At 46.9% G+C, this 21,964-nt stretch overlaps 1 protein-coding gene across 3 annotated transcripts in view; it reads right to left on the reverse strand.

Moving 5' to 3' along the window:
- Nucleotides 1-21,964, reverse strand: part of Ano10 (anoctamin 10) — a 110,782-nt gene that overhangs the window by 87,967 nt on the left and 851 nt on the right. For all 3 annotated transcript variants that reach the window (XM_005082299.4, XM_021234219.2, XM_021234222.2), the window contains exons 2-4: nt 12,523-12,674; nt 9,126-9,323; nt 8,001-8,135 (exon numbers count right to left, since the gene is read on the reverse strand). In XM_005082299.4, coding sequence (XP_005082356.1) covers nt 8,001-8,135; nt 9,126-9,323; nt 12,523-12,661 — 472 coding nt within the window. In that variant the 5' untranslated portion in view covers nt 12,662-12,674. The remainder of the gene's footprint in view (nt 1-8,000; nt 8,136-9,125; nt 9,324-12,522; nt 12,675-21,964) is intronic.

Raw genomic sequence — 21,964 nt, forward strand, 5'->3', positions numbered from 1 at the left:
TTTCCCCCACCACTGCACTAGTGTTTAAACCCTGGGCTGGCTTGTGGCACTAAGTTCCGGGTTCTTCTGGAAGAGATGACTCCACTGTGGAAGGCTCTCCAGCAGGCACAGAGAACCTGGTTGTATATCTCCAAAAATAGGACAGTGAATGGAGCCTCTAGAGAAGCTTTGAGTCCTAAATTACCAGCTTCTCAGCACCTTCAATGCCAGAGCGCAGTTCTGGTTTCAACTCTAAAAATAGAGGCTGGCTTCTTTAACACCCTCCAGCCTCCGCTGTCAGCTTGATTGTAATTACAAGGAAGGACTCTTACCTTGAGAGGGGAATAGGAGGGTGCTTGGGCCTAACAAGGGAGGGCAGGGACTTCAGCCAGTTAACTTCCTTCCATACCAAGTCCTGGAGCCACTGAATAATTAGCAAACAAACAAAATCTGACCCAAGGGAAACTCTGGATGGCCTGGTCTGCAGGATCCTTCAGTCAGGGAGGCAGCAACACTGCTAATGGTACAGTTGCCTTTGGCTGATCGGATGTGTTCGCCTCAAAAGGAAAAGGAGTCTCAGGACTTGGCTGGGGGGCATGCCTCCCTCCCCTGGCAGAGGCCACTCCTCCTGAATCTAACCAGAGGGCAGATGCCAAAGGAAGGAGGGGGCGGTTCCATGGCAATGGATAACCAGCACAGCCCTCATCCCTGTGGCTGCTGGGCATCAGGGTGTGGTAGTTTCAATGTAACTGGCCCCCATAATCTCACAGGGTGTGGCACTATTAGGAAGTATGGGTTTGTTGGCATGGGTGTGACCTTGTTGGAGGAAGTTTGTCATTGTTTGAGGTTTCCTATGCTCAGGATACAACCCAGTATCTCAGTCAACTTCCTGTTGCCTGCAAGATGTAGGACTCTCAGCTCCAGCACCATGTCTGCCTACATGCTGCCATACCTGTGTCTCCAAAATACACTATGATATTCCTGTGTTTCTTTTTCTTTTTTCAGGGTTTCTCCGTACTGTTTTGGAGGCTGTCCTGGAACTCGCTCTGCAGACCAGGCTGGCCTCAAACTCATAGAGATCCACCTGCCTCTGCCTCCCAATTGCTGGGATTAAAGGCGTGTGCCACTGACACCCAACTTTCCCATGTTTCTTATTTGATTTTCTCCCTGTTTAACATGAAGACTATAAAAGTGTATGGCCAAGCCCAGTGCACATGTTTGCTGTGTGTAACAAAATATAAACCTATGTACCAATAGCTGAACATTCTTACACGCATTGTGGTATTTGAAAACTATGTCATTGTTCTTATGATGTTGACCAGGAATTTAGAGACAGACTCCCTCTACTCCCCCTGTCCATCATACACATAGAAGAGGCTGATACTGCACTGAAACGGCAGCCATACGGTGTCAGAGACATCAGCACGTCAGAGTGCACACTAATCTGTTACTGTAACGGAGGACGTGAGGTCCTGACTTTGTAAGAGAAGAAATGTCTTCGCATCACAGCTCTGGAGAACGAGCCTTGCACCACCTCTCAGCTCTGGTGAGAGCTCACACTGAACAATCTAGAAACACAGGAGCTGTGAGCACATCACCAAACAGGGAGCCAGGGTGGCTTAGGAAAGAGCACACTCCCATGAGCTCCGCCAGAGGCTGTGTGGGATCTCCCAGTGGAAGACTGATGGGTACAGGTGAAAGAGAAGATAGAAGCTTCCAGCAGCACCAGGACCACGCTTCAGGGTGTCTGTCTGTCTGTCCTGCAGCACTACCTAGAAGTATCTGGAACATGCCACCCAACCAAGAGAATGAAGATTACACAAGCTCCCCCCCCTCCTTTTTTTTTTTTTGGTTTTTACGAGACAGGGTTTCTCTGTATTGTTTTGGAGGCTGTCGGTCCAGCCCGGCCTCGAGCTCACAGAGATCCGCCTGCCCCTGCCTCCCGAGTGCTGGGATTAAAGGCGCGTGCCACCACCGCCCGGCCACAAGCCCTTTAGAAAGGATACCAACCAAGTGTTGTGCCTGGACACCTGGAGCAGTGGCAACAATAAACCCTTACTTGTCCATGAGACAAAATCAGAAACAAAGAAAACTAGAAACAAAAAACAAACAAAAAGTGTTTCATGAAACCAAATTTACAAATCCAAATCACAGACCATGCAACAAAACCTTTAAGGTCAGCAGAGGGAAAAACTGAAGTCTCTAACCCTGGATGGGGCAGCAGTTGGTGGGCTGGTATTCTGGAGTTACTGAGACACAGAGGGGACACAGATGCGCCTCCAAGACTCCACGCACATCTGCAGTGTAACCAGTGGAAAGGCCATCAGCCGTGGCGACGATCAAGACCCTGTCCCACAGACCCCTGCAAGGACAGGGCTCCCTAGAAAGTACAGATCACGGCTGCTCGAGGAGAAGTCACTGCAGGGCAAGATGTAAGCTTCTCACTAACGCTGCTTCTCGCTAGAGATGGTCCCCCTCCTCCCACGCCCTACTTCCCAAACTGCCAATCTGGGAGGAAACAGGAATTCACTTAAAACGTGCTAGTGGCGGCTCACACGTGTAATCCCAGCATTAGGGAGGTTGAGGCAGGAGGATTGCTGCAAATTTGAGTCCAGTAAGGGTTATAGACTGAGCTCCTGACTAAAACAAAAACAAGGAAAGCAGGATAGTTGGGACTAGGAGTGAAGGAGGATTCTGGGAAATGTAGTAAAGAGAAGTCGCCATGTGATCCAGGCAGGAAGTGACATAGCAGGGCAGAATCAGTATATAAGCAGAGACAAACAGGAAATCGCTCTCTTCTCTCTCTTCTCTGAGGAGACACTGAGCAGATGCATGTAGACCCCAAGGGAGCAAGAGGCCTGGACCTTTCCTCCAGTAAGAGAAGGCCATGAGGAAATAGGGCCGCCAGCCGGGTCAGAAAACTCATGCTATGGTAAGTAATAATCACAAAGAAGCTAGTAAAACAAGACTAGAAAACCAAGATGGATGAGAACACAAAGCAAACAAAGAGTGCAGGGGTGGGAAATCACAGCGCCACACAAGGAAAAGCTCGTGGTGTGAAGAGATCTGCGCAAACATAGCTCCAAAATTCAACTTCCTAAGAGGACTGAAGGAATGGGCTCCAAAAAGCAATGTGAGAAAAAGTGAAATGACTACAAATTCCAAACCAATGAAGTTACAAAGAAGGAAAGAGAAAAAATAGGCGGGAAACTAAGGTATAAGCCTAGGACAGGGCTGGAGAGATGGCTCACAGGTTAAGAGCACTGACTGTTCTTCCAGAGGTCCTGAGTTCAATTCCCAGCAACCACATGGTGGCTCACAATCACCTATGAGATCTGGTGCCCTCTTCTGGCCTGCAGGGATACATGCACACAGAATGTTATATACATAATAAATAAATATCTAAAAAAAAATAAGCCTAGGATAATCAGCATCATAGAAAGTAACTGTGTGAGAGCCAGCACACACATAATCCACACCCCAAGAACAAAGGAAATGCCACCAACAGACTCTTCAGGCCAACTGAAGAAATGCTTCCTCAAGTGGTGGCCATCCTTCCCTACACAATGACAGGACAGTAACCAAGAAACAGACAAAAACTAGTCCCAGCCTTTCCCCTGGCTGGCAGCTCTTAGGTCAGACAGTGTAAACCGGTGGGAATCTCTTAGAGCTGTGGAAGCCGGAAGTCCCTAGATGGGTGGACGCGGTGGAGCTGTCCAAACACAGAGCTCGCTCCCTGCGAGGGGAACTGCTCCCACGGCACTGCGCCCGCGCCTCAAGGCAGTGCTGTGACCACAGCCACTTCAGTAGGCCCTCCAAGAGATGGGCCACCGGGTCCTCCAAGCAGTGGGAAAGGACCGACATGGGGAGCACAAGCTAACACTTCAGGGGCAGAAAATCTGGGCAGGATTGCCAAACCTGTGGCAGCTGCCAACCAGAAGCAAACGATCAATGGATACTGGGCTAATAAGTTGCTTCACTCATAAAAAGGAAAAAAAATCAAAACAAACAAACAAACAAACAAAAAACACTCACCACCAGACACACAGAGCCAAGAGTGGCAGTGTGTGCTTTCCCAACAAGCAGGAGAGGCAGAGGAGCCACACTCTGCATGGCGAGTTCTAGGCCACCCAAGGGTACAGAGTGGGACCCTGTCTGCAAACAGAGAAAGAAAAACTGAAGACATAGCGGATGACTGCACTCAGTTCCTAAGGGCTGCACAGACCAACGAGAGCAAGGACCGGCATCCGCCAGATCCACACAGCGCCAGCGCAGCCAGGGGCAGACCAGGAGGCACGGCAGGCAGGACACAAAGACCAGGAGGCACGGCAGGCAGGACACAAAGCGAAAGGGACCATGATAGGGGGAGGACAAGAAAGGGTCACGGAGTCAGGGATGACGACAAAAACCCCTCATTTTCTCTCCCACGCGGATCTAAGTCAATGAGGAAGCAGAAGGGGCATGAAGGGCGTTTCAGATTTCAGTTGAGGAGGGCGTGGCAAAGGAGGGCCGTGGAGGAGGGGATATGAAGTCACTGACGTCAGAGACACATGTATGAAATGTCACCACATCCATTACTCTGTACAAATAAAAATTAATAAAAATAGAAAATGAAAATGTTTACGTTTTAAAAAGATTTTAAATACAAATATGAAGTCAAAGAAATTAAGTAAATTTATGCTAAGTTTGACTATTTTTTAAAAATAGATATTGCATATCTTTTTTCACTGAAAAGGAAGAAATTACACATCATGAGGTAAAATTTTTTCTTAAGCACTTGAAAAAGCAATTTCAACATGAAATATAACACCAAATGAAACAGCCCAGTACAAAGTATGTCATTATCAGACAGCATAACCCTGAATGACAGCTCAGGGATGGAGGCCTTGCCTGGGGTGTGAAGCCCAGGGCTTGGCCACCAAAACCATAGAACCAAATGGCATCAACAAAGAAATATCCTTAGGGGGGCAAAAAGTCTACAGATTAGGCTGCATGCAAACCCCAAATGTATTCTAATATGAGAACCAGCTAAAATGATCCTCAGAGGCACTAAAAACAAAGGGGTATATTAAAACAGGAACACAGAATAAAACAAGAACCCCAAGATAAGACTGAGTTCAACCTCACACAACAGTAAACGAGGAATCTAATAGCACTACACACCCTACAGAGAGCACATTGGCAGAAACATGAAATCCCACAGTTGACAATTTCTAGGATTATGATTGATCAAGAAAAAAATACAAATGATAAAAAAGTAAATGGCAAAATTCAGTTGTAGACCAGAGAGAAATAAATGGTCAGAAATACAATAAAAATAAAATATTCCCATCATTTGAAAAAGTGATGTTCAACAGAAAAATTAATTACACAGGCAGAGTTCACCAGGAAAAGTTAAGAGCAGGCTCACACTAGAACAGCACTGGCTGAGCTGACGGCACATAGACAAAACTACAAAACCTCACAGACACTCCAGAGCCTGATAAAACTCAGCCCACACACAATCTAGACTAAGCAGAAGAATGGCTGCTTTCTCAGTCTGATGGAGATGACCACATGTAAAAACCAGTTGACTCGGAGACAATGAGCACAGGAAGGACACCTGCGATCTAGCGGCCACTCGGGGATCTTTGCTGCTCTCTCTACGATTAAAGAAATGGAGGGAACACACAAGACAGCTGTCTATACGATGACAGGTGGAACACCGTGTGCCCCACAAAGAGCGCACTTGGATCTGTCTAGATGAGCAAGCATCCGTAACAACAGTAGAGGTGTAAGACGGTAGGTGCAGGCAAACATCCCCCTTGGGTGAAGAGTGCTCTCTTGAACAATGCCTCCTCTCTGACGATGTACAGTAAGGAAGAGAAATGCTGGGCAACTGTAGCATGGGACAGACAGAAAGAATACCTAACAAAAATTCAACCAGTCCTCAAATTCAGACACCGAAAAATTATGTCGCTCCTCTTTCATGACTCCCCTTTAGAGAAAATAAACATAAGATGTGCACATTGGTCCAGAGAAATGTTTTCTTGTTTATGGTGTGTAAATTTTAAAGGACTGTTTTAACACTTCAAAAGAGACTGAACCATCAACCAGGGAGCCCCTCTGCATCTGTGACAGCTGAGTAGCTTGGTCCATATGTGGGACTCCTGGCAATAGGAGCAGGGCTGTGCTGGTGCTCTGACTGGCTCTTGGGAAACCATTCCTCATGCTGGATTGCAGTGCCCAGCCTGAACACAGAGGGAGGTACTCAGTCTCGTGGCAGCTTGATGTGCCAGGCTTCGCTAAAGCCCATAGGAGGCCTGCCCCTCTCCATTGAGGAGGGGTAGGTTAAGGGGAGAGCAGAGGGGAGGACAGGGAAGGGAAAGAGAAGAGAGGAGGGAGGGGAGGCTGCATTCTGGATGTAAAACTAATTAATTAATTAATTTTTAAAAAGTTAAGCCACATTGACCTAGGCATCCAGAATATAATTTAGAAGATACAAGAGTAACTACTGTAGCTTGCTTTAGGGGGAAAAAAAAGATAATTTATCCTAAGAAAGTACTCCAACATTTAAAACAAAAGGTCAAAAAAGACCCAATTTTTGAAAAAAATGCCATTACACCAAGGCAAATCCGCATCCCAGGATAGAGAGATTGGGAGACAGAGCCCTGTGGGCTCAGAACACAGAGGCCGAGGAGGAGGCAGGCAGAGACCCAGCCCCTGATACAGCATTATCACACACAGATGAAGGGCCTGATGCCTGCAGAAGTCAATGCTGTGAAAAACATGCAAATGAGAAAGTGTCCTCTCCAAAGAGTTTGAAGGCACACAGTGGCAAACAAGGCAGCAGCTTTTGCCTGGCCTTGCTTTGAGCAGACAGGCTTAAGAGCACATCTGGGGGCAGCTGGGAAGTGTGGAGTGGTCCCTGAGGCTCTGCACTCAGGCACTCCTGCATGGAGGCTGAAACCAGCCCAGGTGCAAGGACACGCCTGTAGTTAAAAGGAAAGGCAGATGCAGGGACCCAGGGCTGGGGGCTGGAGCCAGAGCTCCAAGGCCGTGCTGCTGTGAACACTGGTGTGTTTCCACTGTGAAGCCACCACCACCAAGGGACGCTACACCAGTGCTCGGCCTGCTGCACCCTTTGTTAGGGTGTCTTAAGTTACTCTGTGTTTGTTATGGTCACCTCAGGGAGGTCTCAGGGAACACGAGCAGGACTCCAGGGTGAGTAAGTCCTTGCCTAGCCCACTCACTCTGTGTAGCTCCAATTCTAATTGGTCTTATCAATAAAAAAAAACGGAGTCAGACATTGGGGGTTGAGAGCTGAGAGATCAGAGAAGCAGAGCAGTCAGTCACTAGTTCTTACCTCTACCTCAGAGTGAAAGGGTGATCCTGTCTCTAAGAATCCTCAGACTGAATGCTTTGAGCTCCTCAGCCATATCACTCCTGTCTCCACCTCCCTAGTGCAGGGATTAAAGGCGTGTGACTCCCAAGTACTGGGATTGAATCTCATGTAGCTCAGTCTGGCCTTGAACTCACAGAGATCCATCTGCCTGTCTCCCAAGTGCTGGGATTAAAGGCGTGTAACTACCACTGCCTGCTTTTTATGGCTAATCTGTGTGGCTAGCTCCACACTCTGATTTTCAGGCAAGTTTTATTTGTTTTCTGTTTGTTTTGTTTTTCTTTTTTTTTTTCTGAGACAGGGTTTCTCTGTGTAACAGGCGTGGTTATCCTGGAACTCACTCTGTATACACCAGGTTAGCCTCAGACTCAGAGAGATCAACCTTGTTAAAGCACAAACAAAATACCACCACAACTGATTTTCTCTGGGTATAAAGCGAACTTTGCTGACATGGAGTGAACAATGAGAGCCTAATTTGCACGACCTTCAAGCTGACTGGATGCTTCGAGAACCAGGGGAGCAGCAAAGGACAAAGTGGGGGGGGGTTAAAGGCACAACAGGAGGCTGTGGACTCTCTCAATAATCGTGGCTAATAAAGAGTGTTAGCAGTGGGCCTGGGAGAGCTGGCTGACAGACTTACTCAGTGACTTCCCGGGGTACAGTTTGGCCTGGGGGTAACCGGGGATCATCTTCTCATCTCTAGCTCTAAGATTCTCAAGTTCGTGCTTGATAATGAACTGACACTCGGCCATGGTGAGGAAGTCATCGTTGTTATCTGAAACACAATAAAATCCCCGGTTACTTTCTTAGTAGCAATATAAAATTAATAATGTTCAAATTGTTATGCTTGTGGTATAGGAATGCCATAAACATAACCAACCTATGGAGCTGCCAAAGAACAAACTGGAGAGTTAACAGACGGCAAGGCACTTTAGATATGAGGGTGCCGCGTCCACTCTGATTGCTAATATGAGGGTACCAAGTCCGCTCTGATTGCTGACTCCGCCTCCAGTCATTTCAAAGCTTCTCCAGCACCAGAAGTCCTTTAGCACACACTTCCCTGGCTTCACTTGGAGCCAATGATCAGGGGCTGTGCTCTGAATTGTAGGATGTTTTTAATAGGGGACATGGGGGTGATGCTGTGTAAGCTTGCACATTCTTCAATGGTAGCAATGTTTCTAACTCAGATGGACAAGTTGACTTAAGTGGGGAAGCCCCTACCAAGCTGTCACATTGGCCTCACTCCCTTCTGGAACCAAGCATCATGGAGAATAAAGCCTGTAAGAAAACAGCAGCTCTGACAGATGAATCTTTTTATTGAGGAAACATTACCCAGATCACCGTATCAGTGAGATAAAAAATTCTACAGTGAGTTGGTACTAAGAGGCCTAATTCCATGTTCTAACTCCAACAGTGCTTGCTGCCAGGAGCCCACACACCTGAAGCGAGTGCCCCTCCTTCAGAGAGCCTGAGACCCCAATTCTCTCTACAATATTCTCTTTGAGAGGCCCTGGCATTTAAAACAACGTAAATATGGCGCACATTCTAACTTGTGTTCATCTACTCCAGGGAGAGTAAGTTATGACCCAAGGACACCACACAGACAGTCCACTTATGGTCAAGGGCAGAACAGAGTAACTGAGTGGAGACTAAGGCCTACAAAGCCTAGATATTGAGTAAATACTGGTGCTGTGTAGACCTCTGATCTCATAAACACTTCTCTGCAGCAAACACATTTAGGTAGAAAAACAGTCACGGTGCTTACCATGGAAACCTTTGAAGTTGTGGCGTGTTGCGTAGGTGAAGGCCCGCATGGCAGCATCTGTACACTCCTTCACCAGGCCTACTGCTTCTGCCCCAAGTAACAGTCTTACGTTGGAGGCACCAACAAGGTATAAATTCTGGTTTTCTATTGTTTCTTTCTCATACTTATTTAACAGTGGTCTAAACAGCAGCTGGGCACCTGCCAAACACAAGATAGCACAGTATAGAACAAAATAGACACAAACACTCAAAAAAAGAAAATCTATAAAAACACAAGGTTTCTACTTGGTATAAGGAAACAAAATTATATTAGCAATTTAAGTCTATTATCCAAGTGAAAATATAAGGAAGTTAGGAATAGATGCTAAGCTTGTGCTTGTGCATGTGTGTGCACGAGTGCACACATGAATATGCACATGTGTGAACATGCATACACAGGCCAGAGGTGAATGTCGAGTATCTTCCTCAATTGTTCTCCTTATTTTTTAAGACATGGCCTCTCACTGAACTGAAACTCACCGATTTAGCTAGATTATCTGAGCAGCAGCTCACAGGAATCCCCTGGATCTGCAGCCCCTGTTCTGGGATTACAGAATTTCACCGATGTCCCTGGGTGCAGATGCTGGAGATAAAAAGAGGTCCTCCTGTTGCATGCCAAGAACTTCCCCCTGGCCCATCTCCACAGCCCCTACGAAAAGCAGCACCAAACTGCAGGGTGGACAGCAAGCCCGTTCCTCTGGGCAGAATTCTCTGCCTGACTTTTTTTACAGAGGTGGACTGCATTCAAGGCTGTTCCAGGCTGCAGCTTCTCACAGACTGCCCTGTGTGGTTTTCTCCAGGACACCTCTTATACCTTCAATTCCCAGCTGAGTGTGATTTGCATACAGAAGCTGATGTTCTGCCTGTGAGGAAGCCCCTCTATGGGAGGAGACCTGGTGTAACCTCCAAGGAGTCTGGTGGTGACACTCACCACTCACCAAAGTTTCTGCCTGACTCATTGCCTAGTCTACACATAAGAGCTCTAATTTCTGTGCTCTGGGTGAAGTCTCCCCATGACACACTGTCAGCAGTTTTGCTGGAAGAGCCTCTCTGTACCCTGCCCCTCCACTGGCTAGGTATGTGAGAGCCCCTTCAGAACTAGAAAAGATCCCACCGCCTCTACACCAGACACTTCGGAGAAGCGCTGGACATGGCTTTGCCGTCCTTGTTCCTGCAAGACTGTTGCATCTTAATCCCCGGGGTTCTGGATCTTTCACTGGTGCAGTTGCTCACAGGGCACACTCTTTCCCTGAATGCTGGAATGGTTCCTGAGATCCTCTCCTCCATTTCTCCTCATCCCCATTCTTCTATTTGGCGTAAGTCTCCTGGGCTGGCCGTGCTATCTTTGCCCTAACATTCTGATCTGTGTTCTTGGAGATCTTGCTAACGTTCTCTCAGCCACTTTGGTTTTTCACATGGGATTTTATGTTCCCAGTCTGTAAAAGCTGCTTTTCCTACAAGGCTGTCTGTCAAACAGTTCTTCATTTGTGGGGGGCTGAGCTCTATCCTCCTGGTACCTGTCTGTCCAACAGTTCTTCATTTGTGGGGGGCTGAGCTCTATCCTCCTGGCACCTGTCTGTCTAACAGTTCATTTGTGGGGGGCTGAGCTCTATCCTCCTGGCACCTGTCTGTCTAACAGTTCATTTGTGGGGGGCTGAGCTCTATCCTCCTGGCACCTGTCTATCTAACAGTTCATTTGTGGGGGGCTAAGCTCTATCCTCCTGGCACCTGTCTGTCTAACAGTTCATTTGTGGGGGGCTAAGCTCTAACCTCCTGGCACCTGTCTGTCTAACAGTTCATTTGTGGGGGGCTAAGCTCTATCCTCCTGGCGCGTGCTGCTCTTCATCAGCTTCATCTCCCTGTGTCAGACGTGTGACAACCTTTTCTCTTTGGCTCTTGTTTAAGAAAGGGACCCAAAGGGTCTGACGTCCTGAGAATTTAGGTGGATTCATCCAGCATGGCCTTTAATGGGTAGAGACTTCAGCGGGTCACTTCCTAGACAATCCCTTGGTTTTTCTACAATTCACTCTTTTGTCCTAAATGGGTTAAGATGCCCCTGAGAAATTCAATATGCCTCCTGGATTACTAGCAGTCTTACTCATTTATAAACTGAATTAGATGTGAGCCTTGGGGTGGGAAAAAAGAATGGTCTCTTCCAACCTCCACAGAAGCCTGCCCCCACCATCCCAGCACCCAACCCTCCACCCAGAGTGAGCCTCAGGCTCCTGGGAATCACCTGGTGGAGCCTGTGGAAACCCTGCATTTTCTTCAGGAGTCCCACTGCCCTTCCATTCTGTGGCCTCGAGGGTGCTAGCCCGCTTCTCAGTCATTCAGATCCAACAGGCTCTTATATTTTTAAATAGTTCTGCTTTTGTTTGTTATGTTTACCACAGTTTTAACTGGAGTTTAGAAGTAATAAAATCAAACAGTGTTATTAAATACACATCCTCTCTCTGGGGAAACCCAAGGTACTTTCTCCTACAAATGTCCCTTTCCTTCTCCCCAGTGTCCCTGGAGACACAGGGCCAGGGCAAAAGTAGCTGGGAACTCAGTGGGGTTACTCGTAAATCACAGAATCATGAAGAGGAGGCCCCAATCCAATCGAAAGTATCTCAAATTTCAGTAAGCAAATACTCTTCCCTTTTGGTTCAATTACTTTGAGAAACATGTTGCATTTCTACTTTGGTTCAAAAGTCTATTCTTAAGACATCAGTTTACAGTCAGTCAAAGGCCTGACTCCAGCCCTCAGCTGCACAGTTAGTTAGTAACTCTGTCTGGTTATCCAAAGCCCTCGACTTTTTCACCAGCCCACGCCCCTGCTGCGCTTCGTCTGATGGCTAAGCCACACTGTCAGGGGTTATCTCCATCATTCCACTGTCAAATTACCCCCAAGTCTTTGCTTTCCCTTACTGCACAGCAGCCACAAGTATGGTTCACATGTGTGTACTGGGCACTGCCCTGACAATGCATCCACTAATTGGGTTTTCACTTGACATTCTAGGAATTAGTGTTCATTCCCCCACCTGGGCAGCAGTGTCTATAGGCGGAGATCAGATGTGTCCTTCCTGTGGCATCGAAAAAAACCATGATGCTCAGCACATTGTGTCTGCTCACATGACAGTACTTATGACATTCCTACCACGCATGCGTCACGCTCCCTCTGGGTGTTGTGTTAAGCATGTCCTTTAGAAAGGACTCACATAGCCCACTGTCTAGTAGGGATTTCAGTCTAGTGCTAATTTAAATTTTCAAACCCCAGACAGGTAATACAGAGCCAAGAGATACCGTGTAAAACACACCTGCCGACACACATCAATAAGTCACCATGACCACGCTGGTAGAGTAACTATTTCACTAACCTCCATCTTTCTTTTTAGCGATAATTCTGTTTTTGAGCCATTCTTTGGTTTCTTCTTTGACATCCTGGGCAAGTTCTATGACCACTAGAGGTGTGAAGGAGCTGTCACAAGTATCCAAAGTTGATAAAGTCACTCTCATCTTGACAAACTTACTGGAAATTTAAACAAAAAGCAAAAGCCAGTTATTCTAGGAAGAAAGCAATATGCTAGCCACTGTATTACCCCAACTAGGCAGAGACACTGCAGAAACTTTGCTCCAACTATGCATTCTAAAAGTGACACACTGAGCCGGGCGGTGGTGGTGCACGCCTTTAATCCCAGCACTCGGGAGGCAGAGGCAGGCGAATCTCTGAGAGTTCGAGGCCGGGCTGGACCGACAGCCTCCAAAAGACAATACAGAGAAACCCTGTCTCGTAAAAACCAAAAAAAAAAAAAAAAAAAGTGACACACCGAGTAAGAGCACAAGCCAGGACTTCTACTTCTAGGACAGCAGACGAGGGACTCGGACAAACCCTTCTGCTGAAGACTAGACAATGCAAACACATACATGCACACATGTCCTCTCTCTCTCTCTCTCTCTCTCTCTCTCTCTCTCTCTCTCTCATATATACATACATATATATCAAGAATTCTGACACAGGTTCACTAGCCAATTGTAAGAAGCAGCCTGACCCAAAGGGTGGAGTCTTTATTGGGTGTGTGCCCTGAATAAAATGGGGCTGCTCCTGGGAGGTGGGCAAACTGGCTCCCCATGCCCCCTGGGAATGAGGAGGTAACAGCAGTGGAAATGACAGAGTTGTGGTAGCTTCATTCTGTCTTGTGAGTGCAGTGCACTGATTTTTACCTTTAATAAATTAATAAATATATAATAATGAGAGGCTAGTTGGATAGGGTCTCACTATGTAGCCCTCGCTGGCTTGGAACCTGCTATGTAAATAGACCGGGCTGGCTTCACATTCATAGAGATATATCTGCCTCTGCCTCCTGAAGGATGGGATTAAAGGTGTGCACTGTAGGTCTATACACACATAATTGAAAAAATAGATGTCTGAATTTCACTGCTAATGATGCATTGAGAACAATGACAACCATAGTCAAAGGAAACAGGGTAGAGCTGTGTTTCCTGAGAGAGTAGAACCAGGTTAAGGACACACAAAGAGGCAAGCAGGGCTTTCGTCAGCAGGGAAAGGCTCACTTTACTGACTGCCCACTGTATAGAAGGGAACGGCCTAAGTGTCTACTTACCTAGTTCCACTGAATCCTACTAATTAGACACACAATTTATTACTTGTTCCTTCGTGGCTTTAAATAGGAGAACTAATTAACTTGTATCTGTATGAGTGTATGCACATGTGTGTGGTGCATGCATTCAGGTCTTTGTATTCTTCAGAGTTACAGGTGCTTGTGGGGCCCCCAGTTTGTTACATTGTAACTGCTTAATCCAGCAAATGTTTCAAAGATAAAATAAAGCAACCAAAAAAAAAACTACTCATCAGTCACAAAACCACCTTGATCAGTGTTTTCTCCCTCCAGTGACAGGTGCAGAGGAACTGAACTGAATTAGAGATTCAACAGAACCAGGGGATTCCAGGCGAAGGGCCCAGGGCTTCTCTTGAAGTTTTTATTGCAAGATAGGGACAGAGAAGCAGCAATAAATGGCTGAGTAGTTCTCATCACTTTCACCAGAGGTGTTGAGAGCATGGGGCTGAATGGGGCTGTGTGCATAATGTCTTTGAATGTGCTAAACTGGGGGGGGGGAAGCATCTTGCCTAGGGCATTCCCTAGGCAGGAGGAGGCACTCCTTCCAGGGTAGTAAACAAAAGTCTGAGGGGAGCAGTCCACACAGCAGGATACTGTAGGAAAGCCTGTGTTTTATACAGACTGCACCCAGCTCTCACTAAGGACCAAAGACCCAGAGAGTGCAGCCACGGACAGGCCTTGTCTACAGGTTTAAGCCACATGACAGTCACATGACAGCCATGGACAGGCCTTGTCTGCAGGTAAGTCACATGACAGCCATGGACAGGCCTTGTCTACAGGTAAGTCACTGACAGGCACTGAACGGACACTCCTTGTCTTCACCCATGTCCAGGCCTGGACTACTTGTCCCAGTCTGCTTGTGTGACATGGACACAGACTAATTCCAGTCACTAAATTCCAGGTATGTAAGAATCAGGAATTCCAACTCCAGGCCAGTGCCCTCAGGGGAGGAACCAACCTCTCCCCCCCACACACACACTTTTTTCTCCCTTTCCAGGGCCCCCAGGGATGACAGAGATAGAAGAATCTGGTTTCCTAAACCACAGAGAGGAGCTGCACTGCCCACGGGAACATCTCCCTTGAGCAGCTATTGACCACGTGCTCAAGGAGAGCTAACAGGTAAAGTGAGTGGCTATAGTCGGGGCCGAGGTGAGAGGTAGCAGTTGCTTTCCTCATCACTGTGACCAAGTACCTGACAGGAAGCAACCTGAGGGAGAAAGCATTGATTCTGGCTCACAGTCTGAGGAGACTGCAGTCTTGGTGGGGAAGGTGGCGGCGGCAGTGGGCTCCATGGGAGCAGAAGCCTGGATGAGTAAACAGGAGACCGTGAGCTGAGAGCCAGACGACAGTCTCTGTGTCTTGAGGTGGCATGTGACCCACTGCCACACCTCCCAACCGTGACGCATTGCCTCCCCTCTCACTGTGAACTAGATCCAATGGGAGCCTCTGAGCCAGGATTCCTCGGGGCAAGCCTGGTACTTTCCTTCCTAACTCTGGAGGCTGTGTGTCTCCATCAGTGTCAATGACTCCAAAGTCTTAAGCACGTCTGCACACAGCACCGCTCCAGTGAGCACAGCTTCCTTCCCATGCACCTTGCAGCAAAGCAACTGAATGGACACAGACTGCTTGGTGTGGACTGGTCAACCTTTCTCTGCCCTGAAAATAGTGTAGGCTTTGTTTGGGTCTGGCCTATAACAGGCTTTTGAAATCAATATAGGGTTTAAATTACACACTCTCCCCCCCACTAGAGCTGCCGTCTCCATTTATGTCCAAATGCTAACTTCCATAACAATGTCTTAGTTTTTTTTTCAAAACAGGGTTTCTCTGTGTAGCCTTGGTTGTCCTGGAACAGGTTTTGTAGACCAAGCTGGTCTTGAACTCAGAGACCCGCCTGCCTCTGCCTCCTGAGTGCTAGGATTAAAGGCGTGTGCCACCACCGTCTGACTAACGGTATCTTGGAAATACATATGTGATAGTTAGATTTAAATGTCACTTGTCTCAACTGAGGAAGTGTCTGTACAAGGTTGGCTGTGGCCAAGGTGGCGGGAGATTTGTAATTGTTGACTGGTGTAGGGGATCCAGACCTGGTGGGTGGCACCTAGCCTGGGCCATTAAATGTACAAGAGTGAAGAAAGCTGAGCTTAAGCAGCCAGCAGGCACATTTGTTTCTCTCAGCTCTTGGCTGTGGGTGTCAGGTGACCAGCTGTTTCAAGCCCCTGCCTCCGCCTCTCCTAAATTGCTTTGGTCGAGGTGTTTTATCCCCATGGCAGAATAGAAGCTACAACACTGTCCCCAGACGCATCCAAATGCTATGTGAGGATCCATGGAAACCAAGGGTCATCATCACACTAAGTCCTTTCATCCAAGTCTGGACCTGCTCAGCTTCTAAGATCAGACCAGATTGGGTGTGTGAGGAATGGTGTAGACCAACAGGCTAAGTTCTATGACGGCATCAGCTAGTACTTCCAAACAGTTACTAATGGTGGCTGGGGAATGACAACCTTCGTCACACATAACCGTAAGGCTTCCAACTGGGGTGAGTGAGAACTCTCGGAAAAGAAGGAGCAAAGTGTTCAGAGTGTGTGGACATGCATCAAAGGTCAGCGCAGGTCAACAGTTTTACATTCATGTGGTTAATAGTCTACCTTATTCATAATTATCAGGTCATAAAACAATCTTGCAGAGAAAGCCAGAACAGGCTTCTCTTCAAAGCAGGTATATGAAAACTCCTAGAAGCCCATAATAAACATTGCTTACTACTTAGTCTCACTTAAGAGACTCTGTGTCACTCATTATCCTAGGCAGACCCTTAACAGTATTGGCAGCATATGGCAAGCAAGTGTTAACACCCCTCACCTGCAGAGTTCCTAGAAATTAACCAGGGACAAAAAAAAAAAGCCAGGCATTGGTGGCTCATGCCTTTAATCCCATCCCAGAACTTGGGAGGCAGAGACAAGTGGATCTCTGTGAGTTCGAGGTCATCCTGGTCTACAGAGTGAGTTCCAGGACAACCTCCAAAGCAATACAGAGAAACCCTGTCTCAAAAAACAAAACAAAACAAAACAAAAACAAAAACAAAAAACACCAAACACAAAAACCACAACTCTCAAAAGAGCATACCAGTCACATCTGAAAAGATATTCAAGGCCACTAATAAAACAAATAAAAATTAAAAATACATCCCCATTACCACTTTGCCAAAGCTGAAAGATGAGAACTCATCTTGTGTACATGTATGGGAAATCAAACATTTTCACACACCATGGACAAACCTTGTAACCTTCCACCTTCCAGAAAGCAAACCAGCAATAAGAAATACAAATGTTTACAAATTAACATCACAGTATTGTTTTCATGAATTTACCCCCAAGAAGAAAAGTAAATAAAATGTATCTAAATGTTAATTACTACTATATTAACAAAATTTGTCTCTAAAGGATCTTTGAATAAAATGTGAATATAAAAGTCTAGGTTGCAGATTTTATTGTATTTGTGTACTCATGCAAAGAAACAATTAAAGAAATGACCTACTACCTAAACATCCACCAACAGATGACTATATACTATGTGGTATGACAGGATCATTCACAGTAGGACCCAACTATACTCATTAAAAATTATAGTTATTAATACAGATGCTAACTACTCACACAATTAAGAAAACTATACACACTGACTCCATATAAAATGTATACTAAACACACAGTAACATCAGAAGATATGAGCTGAGTTCAAATTCTCAGGACCCACGTAAAAAGTCAGGAGCGAGCTGGGCAGTGGCGCACACCTTTAATCCCAGCACTCAGGAGGCAGATGCAGGCAGATCTCTGTGAGTTCCAGGCCAACCTGGTCTACAGAGTGAGCTTCAGGACATTTAGGGCTGTTACACAGAGAAACCCTGTCTCTGGAAACAAAACAAAAAAGCCAGGCGTAGACATGCACACCAGTAACCCTAGATGTATGGGAGATTGGAGATGGGGATCTCTGGGGCTTGCTGGCCACCCTCTCAGTTTCAGTGAGAGACTTGTCCCCAAGGCATAAAGTAGAGAAGGATAAAGTCAGAATCCCAGTGCCCTCCTGTAGCCTCAGAATGTGAGTGCATGGGAAAGTACACCTGCCATGCATGTGCTCGAGTGCACACATGCACACATGAATGAACACACGAATACACACACACACACACACACACACACACACACACAATTTTAGTTCTATTAAAAGTGCAGGGATTTCCTAGGCTCTGCTGTGGGCAAACCATGAGAGAAGGGAAGGGAAGCAGGCCCTGCAGCTTGCAGTCCTGTGAGGACCAACTACTTTTCTGTTCCTCTGCTCGGCCACACACAACTGTGCCATCCGCTGAGCTGCGGTTACCAGGAGAATAGCTTCCTATGGAGCAGACCACTCTCCCACCACTAGTCCTCATCCTCCCCACACACACACATCCCAGGTGGGAGTGCCCTCTGCTTAGAGCATTTGTCCACAGACTGCTATTGCACTGATGCGTCCCCTCCTGCCTGTCCCCCTTCTTCATATAAGGATACCTCTTGGTGGCCCTGTCGGGGGTGGGGGACTTCTGTGCTCTGCATGCATCGGGGATATGGGTGTGACAGGCACTGTAGTAACTTCGGGGGGATGCCTGCCCCACCTTGCCAACCGGCAGCCCTGACAGGTTGAGAAAGGGGAGCGTCGTGAAACACAGCCAAGACCCTGTGACTTGCTTTCACCAAGAGTCATAATGGGCATTCGCTTCACCATCACCACTCAGAGGGAACAGAAAGGTGGAACCAAAATTCTAGACAAGAACATGAGGCTTTAGTGTGCCGCAGGCACGGCTGTGGCAGGAGCATTCCTAAAAGTACTCGAGACTCAACAGACCAACCTCCAAGGGCCCTGGGGAAAGGATGATCTTCCCTTCTGCGTTCACCTTCCCCCTTGGTCAAGACTTCAGACCAAGGCAACAACAAGAACGACCAGAAAGCTGAGCAGCCAGGGTTTCTCAGGGGCCCTGCGCAGGCTCCAGACAGCTGTGCTAGGCTGTGGTCTCTTCCAAGGTGTGCTGAATTACCAGCGGAGCACAGACGCCTACTTGACAAGTGGATACACCTCACCTGGCTTTCACATTCGCCACTGGATCCTTGGTCCACGGGAGGTGGATTTGAAAGGTGCTCAAGATGCAGAGAAAGGCAGAGTTCATGGGGGCTGGGGGGTGTGCATGGAGACAGAGTGGGGGGAGGAGAAATTCTATGAAAGACCAAGGAAAGAATACAGGGTACTGTGTTCTGGGGATTGTGCTCTTCATGATTTTAAGTTAGTGGAATTGTCACAAATGCCTAGATTGTGAAGGAAACCGTGCACAAGACTGTCTTTATGAACCATCTTAGGAAGCTAGGGTTGGTGGCACAAATCTGATTCCAGCACTCTGGAGGCTAAATCAGGAGGAGATGACAAGTTTGAGGCCAGCCTGAACCACAGAGAGTTCCAGAACAGCCTGGGTTACAGAGTGAGAGCCTATTCACACAGACACACATGCATGCACATGCACACATGTGCATACTCATGCACACACATGGCCCTGCCTTAGTTCAGGAGAAACAGGACCAATCACTCTCAAGGGTTAAGAAGAACAGGAACATCTGCATGAGAGGAGAAAGGAGCGTCTCTGAGCTCGCTGGAAATGAGAAGGATGCCCACGAAGAAAGGCAGTCATTTTCATATGCAGGGCCGAACATATCTGGAGAGAGGTGGCACTTGGCACACTGCTTTTAAATCCTATCCTAATAAAAAGTTAAGACACCTGGATCACCTGATGAGTCCTCCTGTTCTGTGACGCCGTGGTGACTTGGAATTGATACCTGAGTGTAAGTAAAGCTGTATGGTGGGGCTGGGGAGACGGCTCAGTCAGTAACCGCTGGCCATTGCAAGCATCAGGACCTGAGTTCAATCCCCAGAACCCCACATCAAGATTCTGGGCATTGAAGCATAAACTTTTAATTCCAAAGCGGAGCAGGTGGAGAGAGTTGGGTTCTGGGAACTCCCTGGTCAACCAACTGACTGATGAGTTCTGGACCAATGAGAGACCCCGACTTAAACACGGTAGAGAGTAACTGAAGACCACACCTGAGGTTGACGTCTGGTCTTGAGACATACACACAAGAAAGGGCACCCTTTAGTGTGTGACTTACTCACTTAGCAGCTTGTGTGCATAGGAAAGAATTAAGCTCATCCTTTCTGAGACGTGGTGTTCAGAAGATGAAATTCAGAAAGGTCTCTGGCTTCCTGTCATGCCTGCTCTACGGCACAGCTCTGTACTTGGTCTGGAGGATGCCTTTGTTAAAAGCTAAGGACACAGCACAGCTAAATACAACACTGGATCCTGTGTGAGCGGGAGTCTGGTGTGCTCTGACTGAGGTCCTCAGGTCACAAATAGAATTGTGTCAGTGTTAGTTTTTGCGTTCAGAAACTGCACTAAGAACACACAAGGAGTTAACATCAGGGAAGCTGGAACAAGAGAACTTGATGTTTTTTCCAGATTTTTAAAACCCAAATTATTTCGAAATAAAGATCATTTAAGATGCATTTTCAAAAAAAATCCCTTATTTTCCCTTTCCAAAAAGTATACATGAAACTCCTGTGCATTCAAAACAATGGCTTCAGATCACATGCAACACTGTCTTGAGAGTGTCTATTGCTTAGATAAGTATCATGACCAAAAACAACTTGGGGAGGAAAGGGTGTGTTTGGCTTCCATCATCAGGGAAGACACGACAGGAACTGAAGTAGGGCCATGGAGGAACACTGCTTATTGGCTTTGTCAGCCTGTTTTCTTATACCACCCAGGGATACCTGCCTAGGGATGGTATCACCCTCCAATGGCTGGGCCCTCCCCTACTAATCATTAAACAAGAAAATGCCCCACAGACTTTCGTACATGTCAATTTGATGGAGGAATTTGTTCAGATGAGGGTAGCATGGGTCAAGTTGAAATCAACAACCACACACACACACAATCAGCTAAAAAAAAAAAACCACCACCAAGTCAAACACTCAGCATTCTGAGACAGCATCTTCCAAAAGCAAAGGAGTGATTGTGTGTAAAAGCAGAAAAGTACAGATAATTTATGAATATACTGGTAAGAAACTGGCTCTCACAATAGCATAGATGGCACTTAAACACCCGGCACTTGATCAGCCCTAACTCTTCACTTCCAAGCATGTATGCAACACACGGCTGAAATATACTAATATTATTTTTAAATGAGTAATTGGTTATTCGATGTGAATTCTTAGTGATTAAAGAAAATGTTAAAAGAGCTACAAATATCGGAACAGTCCCCCCATTATGTAATATGTGTATTGGTATACACAAAAATTGGTTTGGTGAGAAGGCAGGATGTGGGCGGTGGTTGTGGTAAAAGTGCTTGCCGTGCAAACCTGACTGGGTTCTACCCCCAGAACTTCGGTCACACAAAAGGAGAGAATGGGCTTCCCATATTTGACCTCTGACCCCCTATACACATTCCATGGCACGTGCCCACCTATATTCACATACACAATAGTAAGCAAAAAAAACTTTTTTTAAATATACAAATTAGGGGGAAAAAAGTCATCAAGATGTCCGTAGAGGTCATACAGTTCAGAACATTTCTACGGGGCATTTATAGTTATCCTCTTTTCTGTGTTCCAAACTTGTCCGGTTTACCTCTTTACACACACACACACACACACACACATACACACACACACACAGCACGCACACTACAGTTTACCCGAACGCATACACGAACTCACACACACATTCCACGTCACCAGGTCTCGTTATTCCGAATCTCTCATTTCTCATCAAAAGGACCTCATTTTGGGACACACCCCCGCCCCCCGAGAATGCACCTTAAGCCAGGTAGTGGAGCGCTTCTGTAACCCCAACTTCCAGGGTGAGACGCCGTTAGGCCGAACTGCCTAGTCCTGGAGCAGGCAGCCCAGCTGCAAAGAATGAAGAAGACACCGCCTCCAACAAGGTGGAAGGCAGGGGCTGGCACCTGTGGTCCTGACCTCCCCAAGCCTGTGTGGTTCGCACGTGCGCGCACGCGCGCCCCCCCACACACACAGTAAATTAATTAATTAATTAATTAACCATACTCCCGGCAAAGTCACAGCCCGTTAGTCTATGCGAGTACACTCAGTT

Source organism: Mesocricetus auratus, unplaced genomic scaffold (assembly GCF_017639785.1).
Source record: "Mesocricetus auratus isolate SY011 unplaced genomic scaffold, BCM_Maur_2.0 Super-Scaffold_100691, whole genome shotgun sequence".
Classification (NCBI taxonomy): domain Eukaryota; kingdom Metazoa; phylum Chordata; class Mammalia; order Rodentia; family Cricetidae; genus Mesocricetus; species Mesocricetus auratus.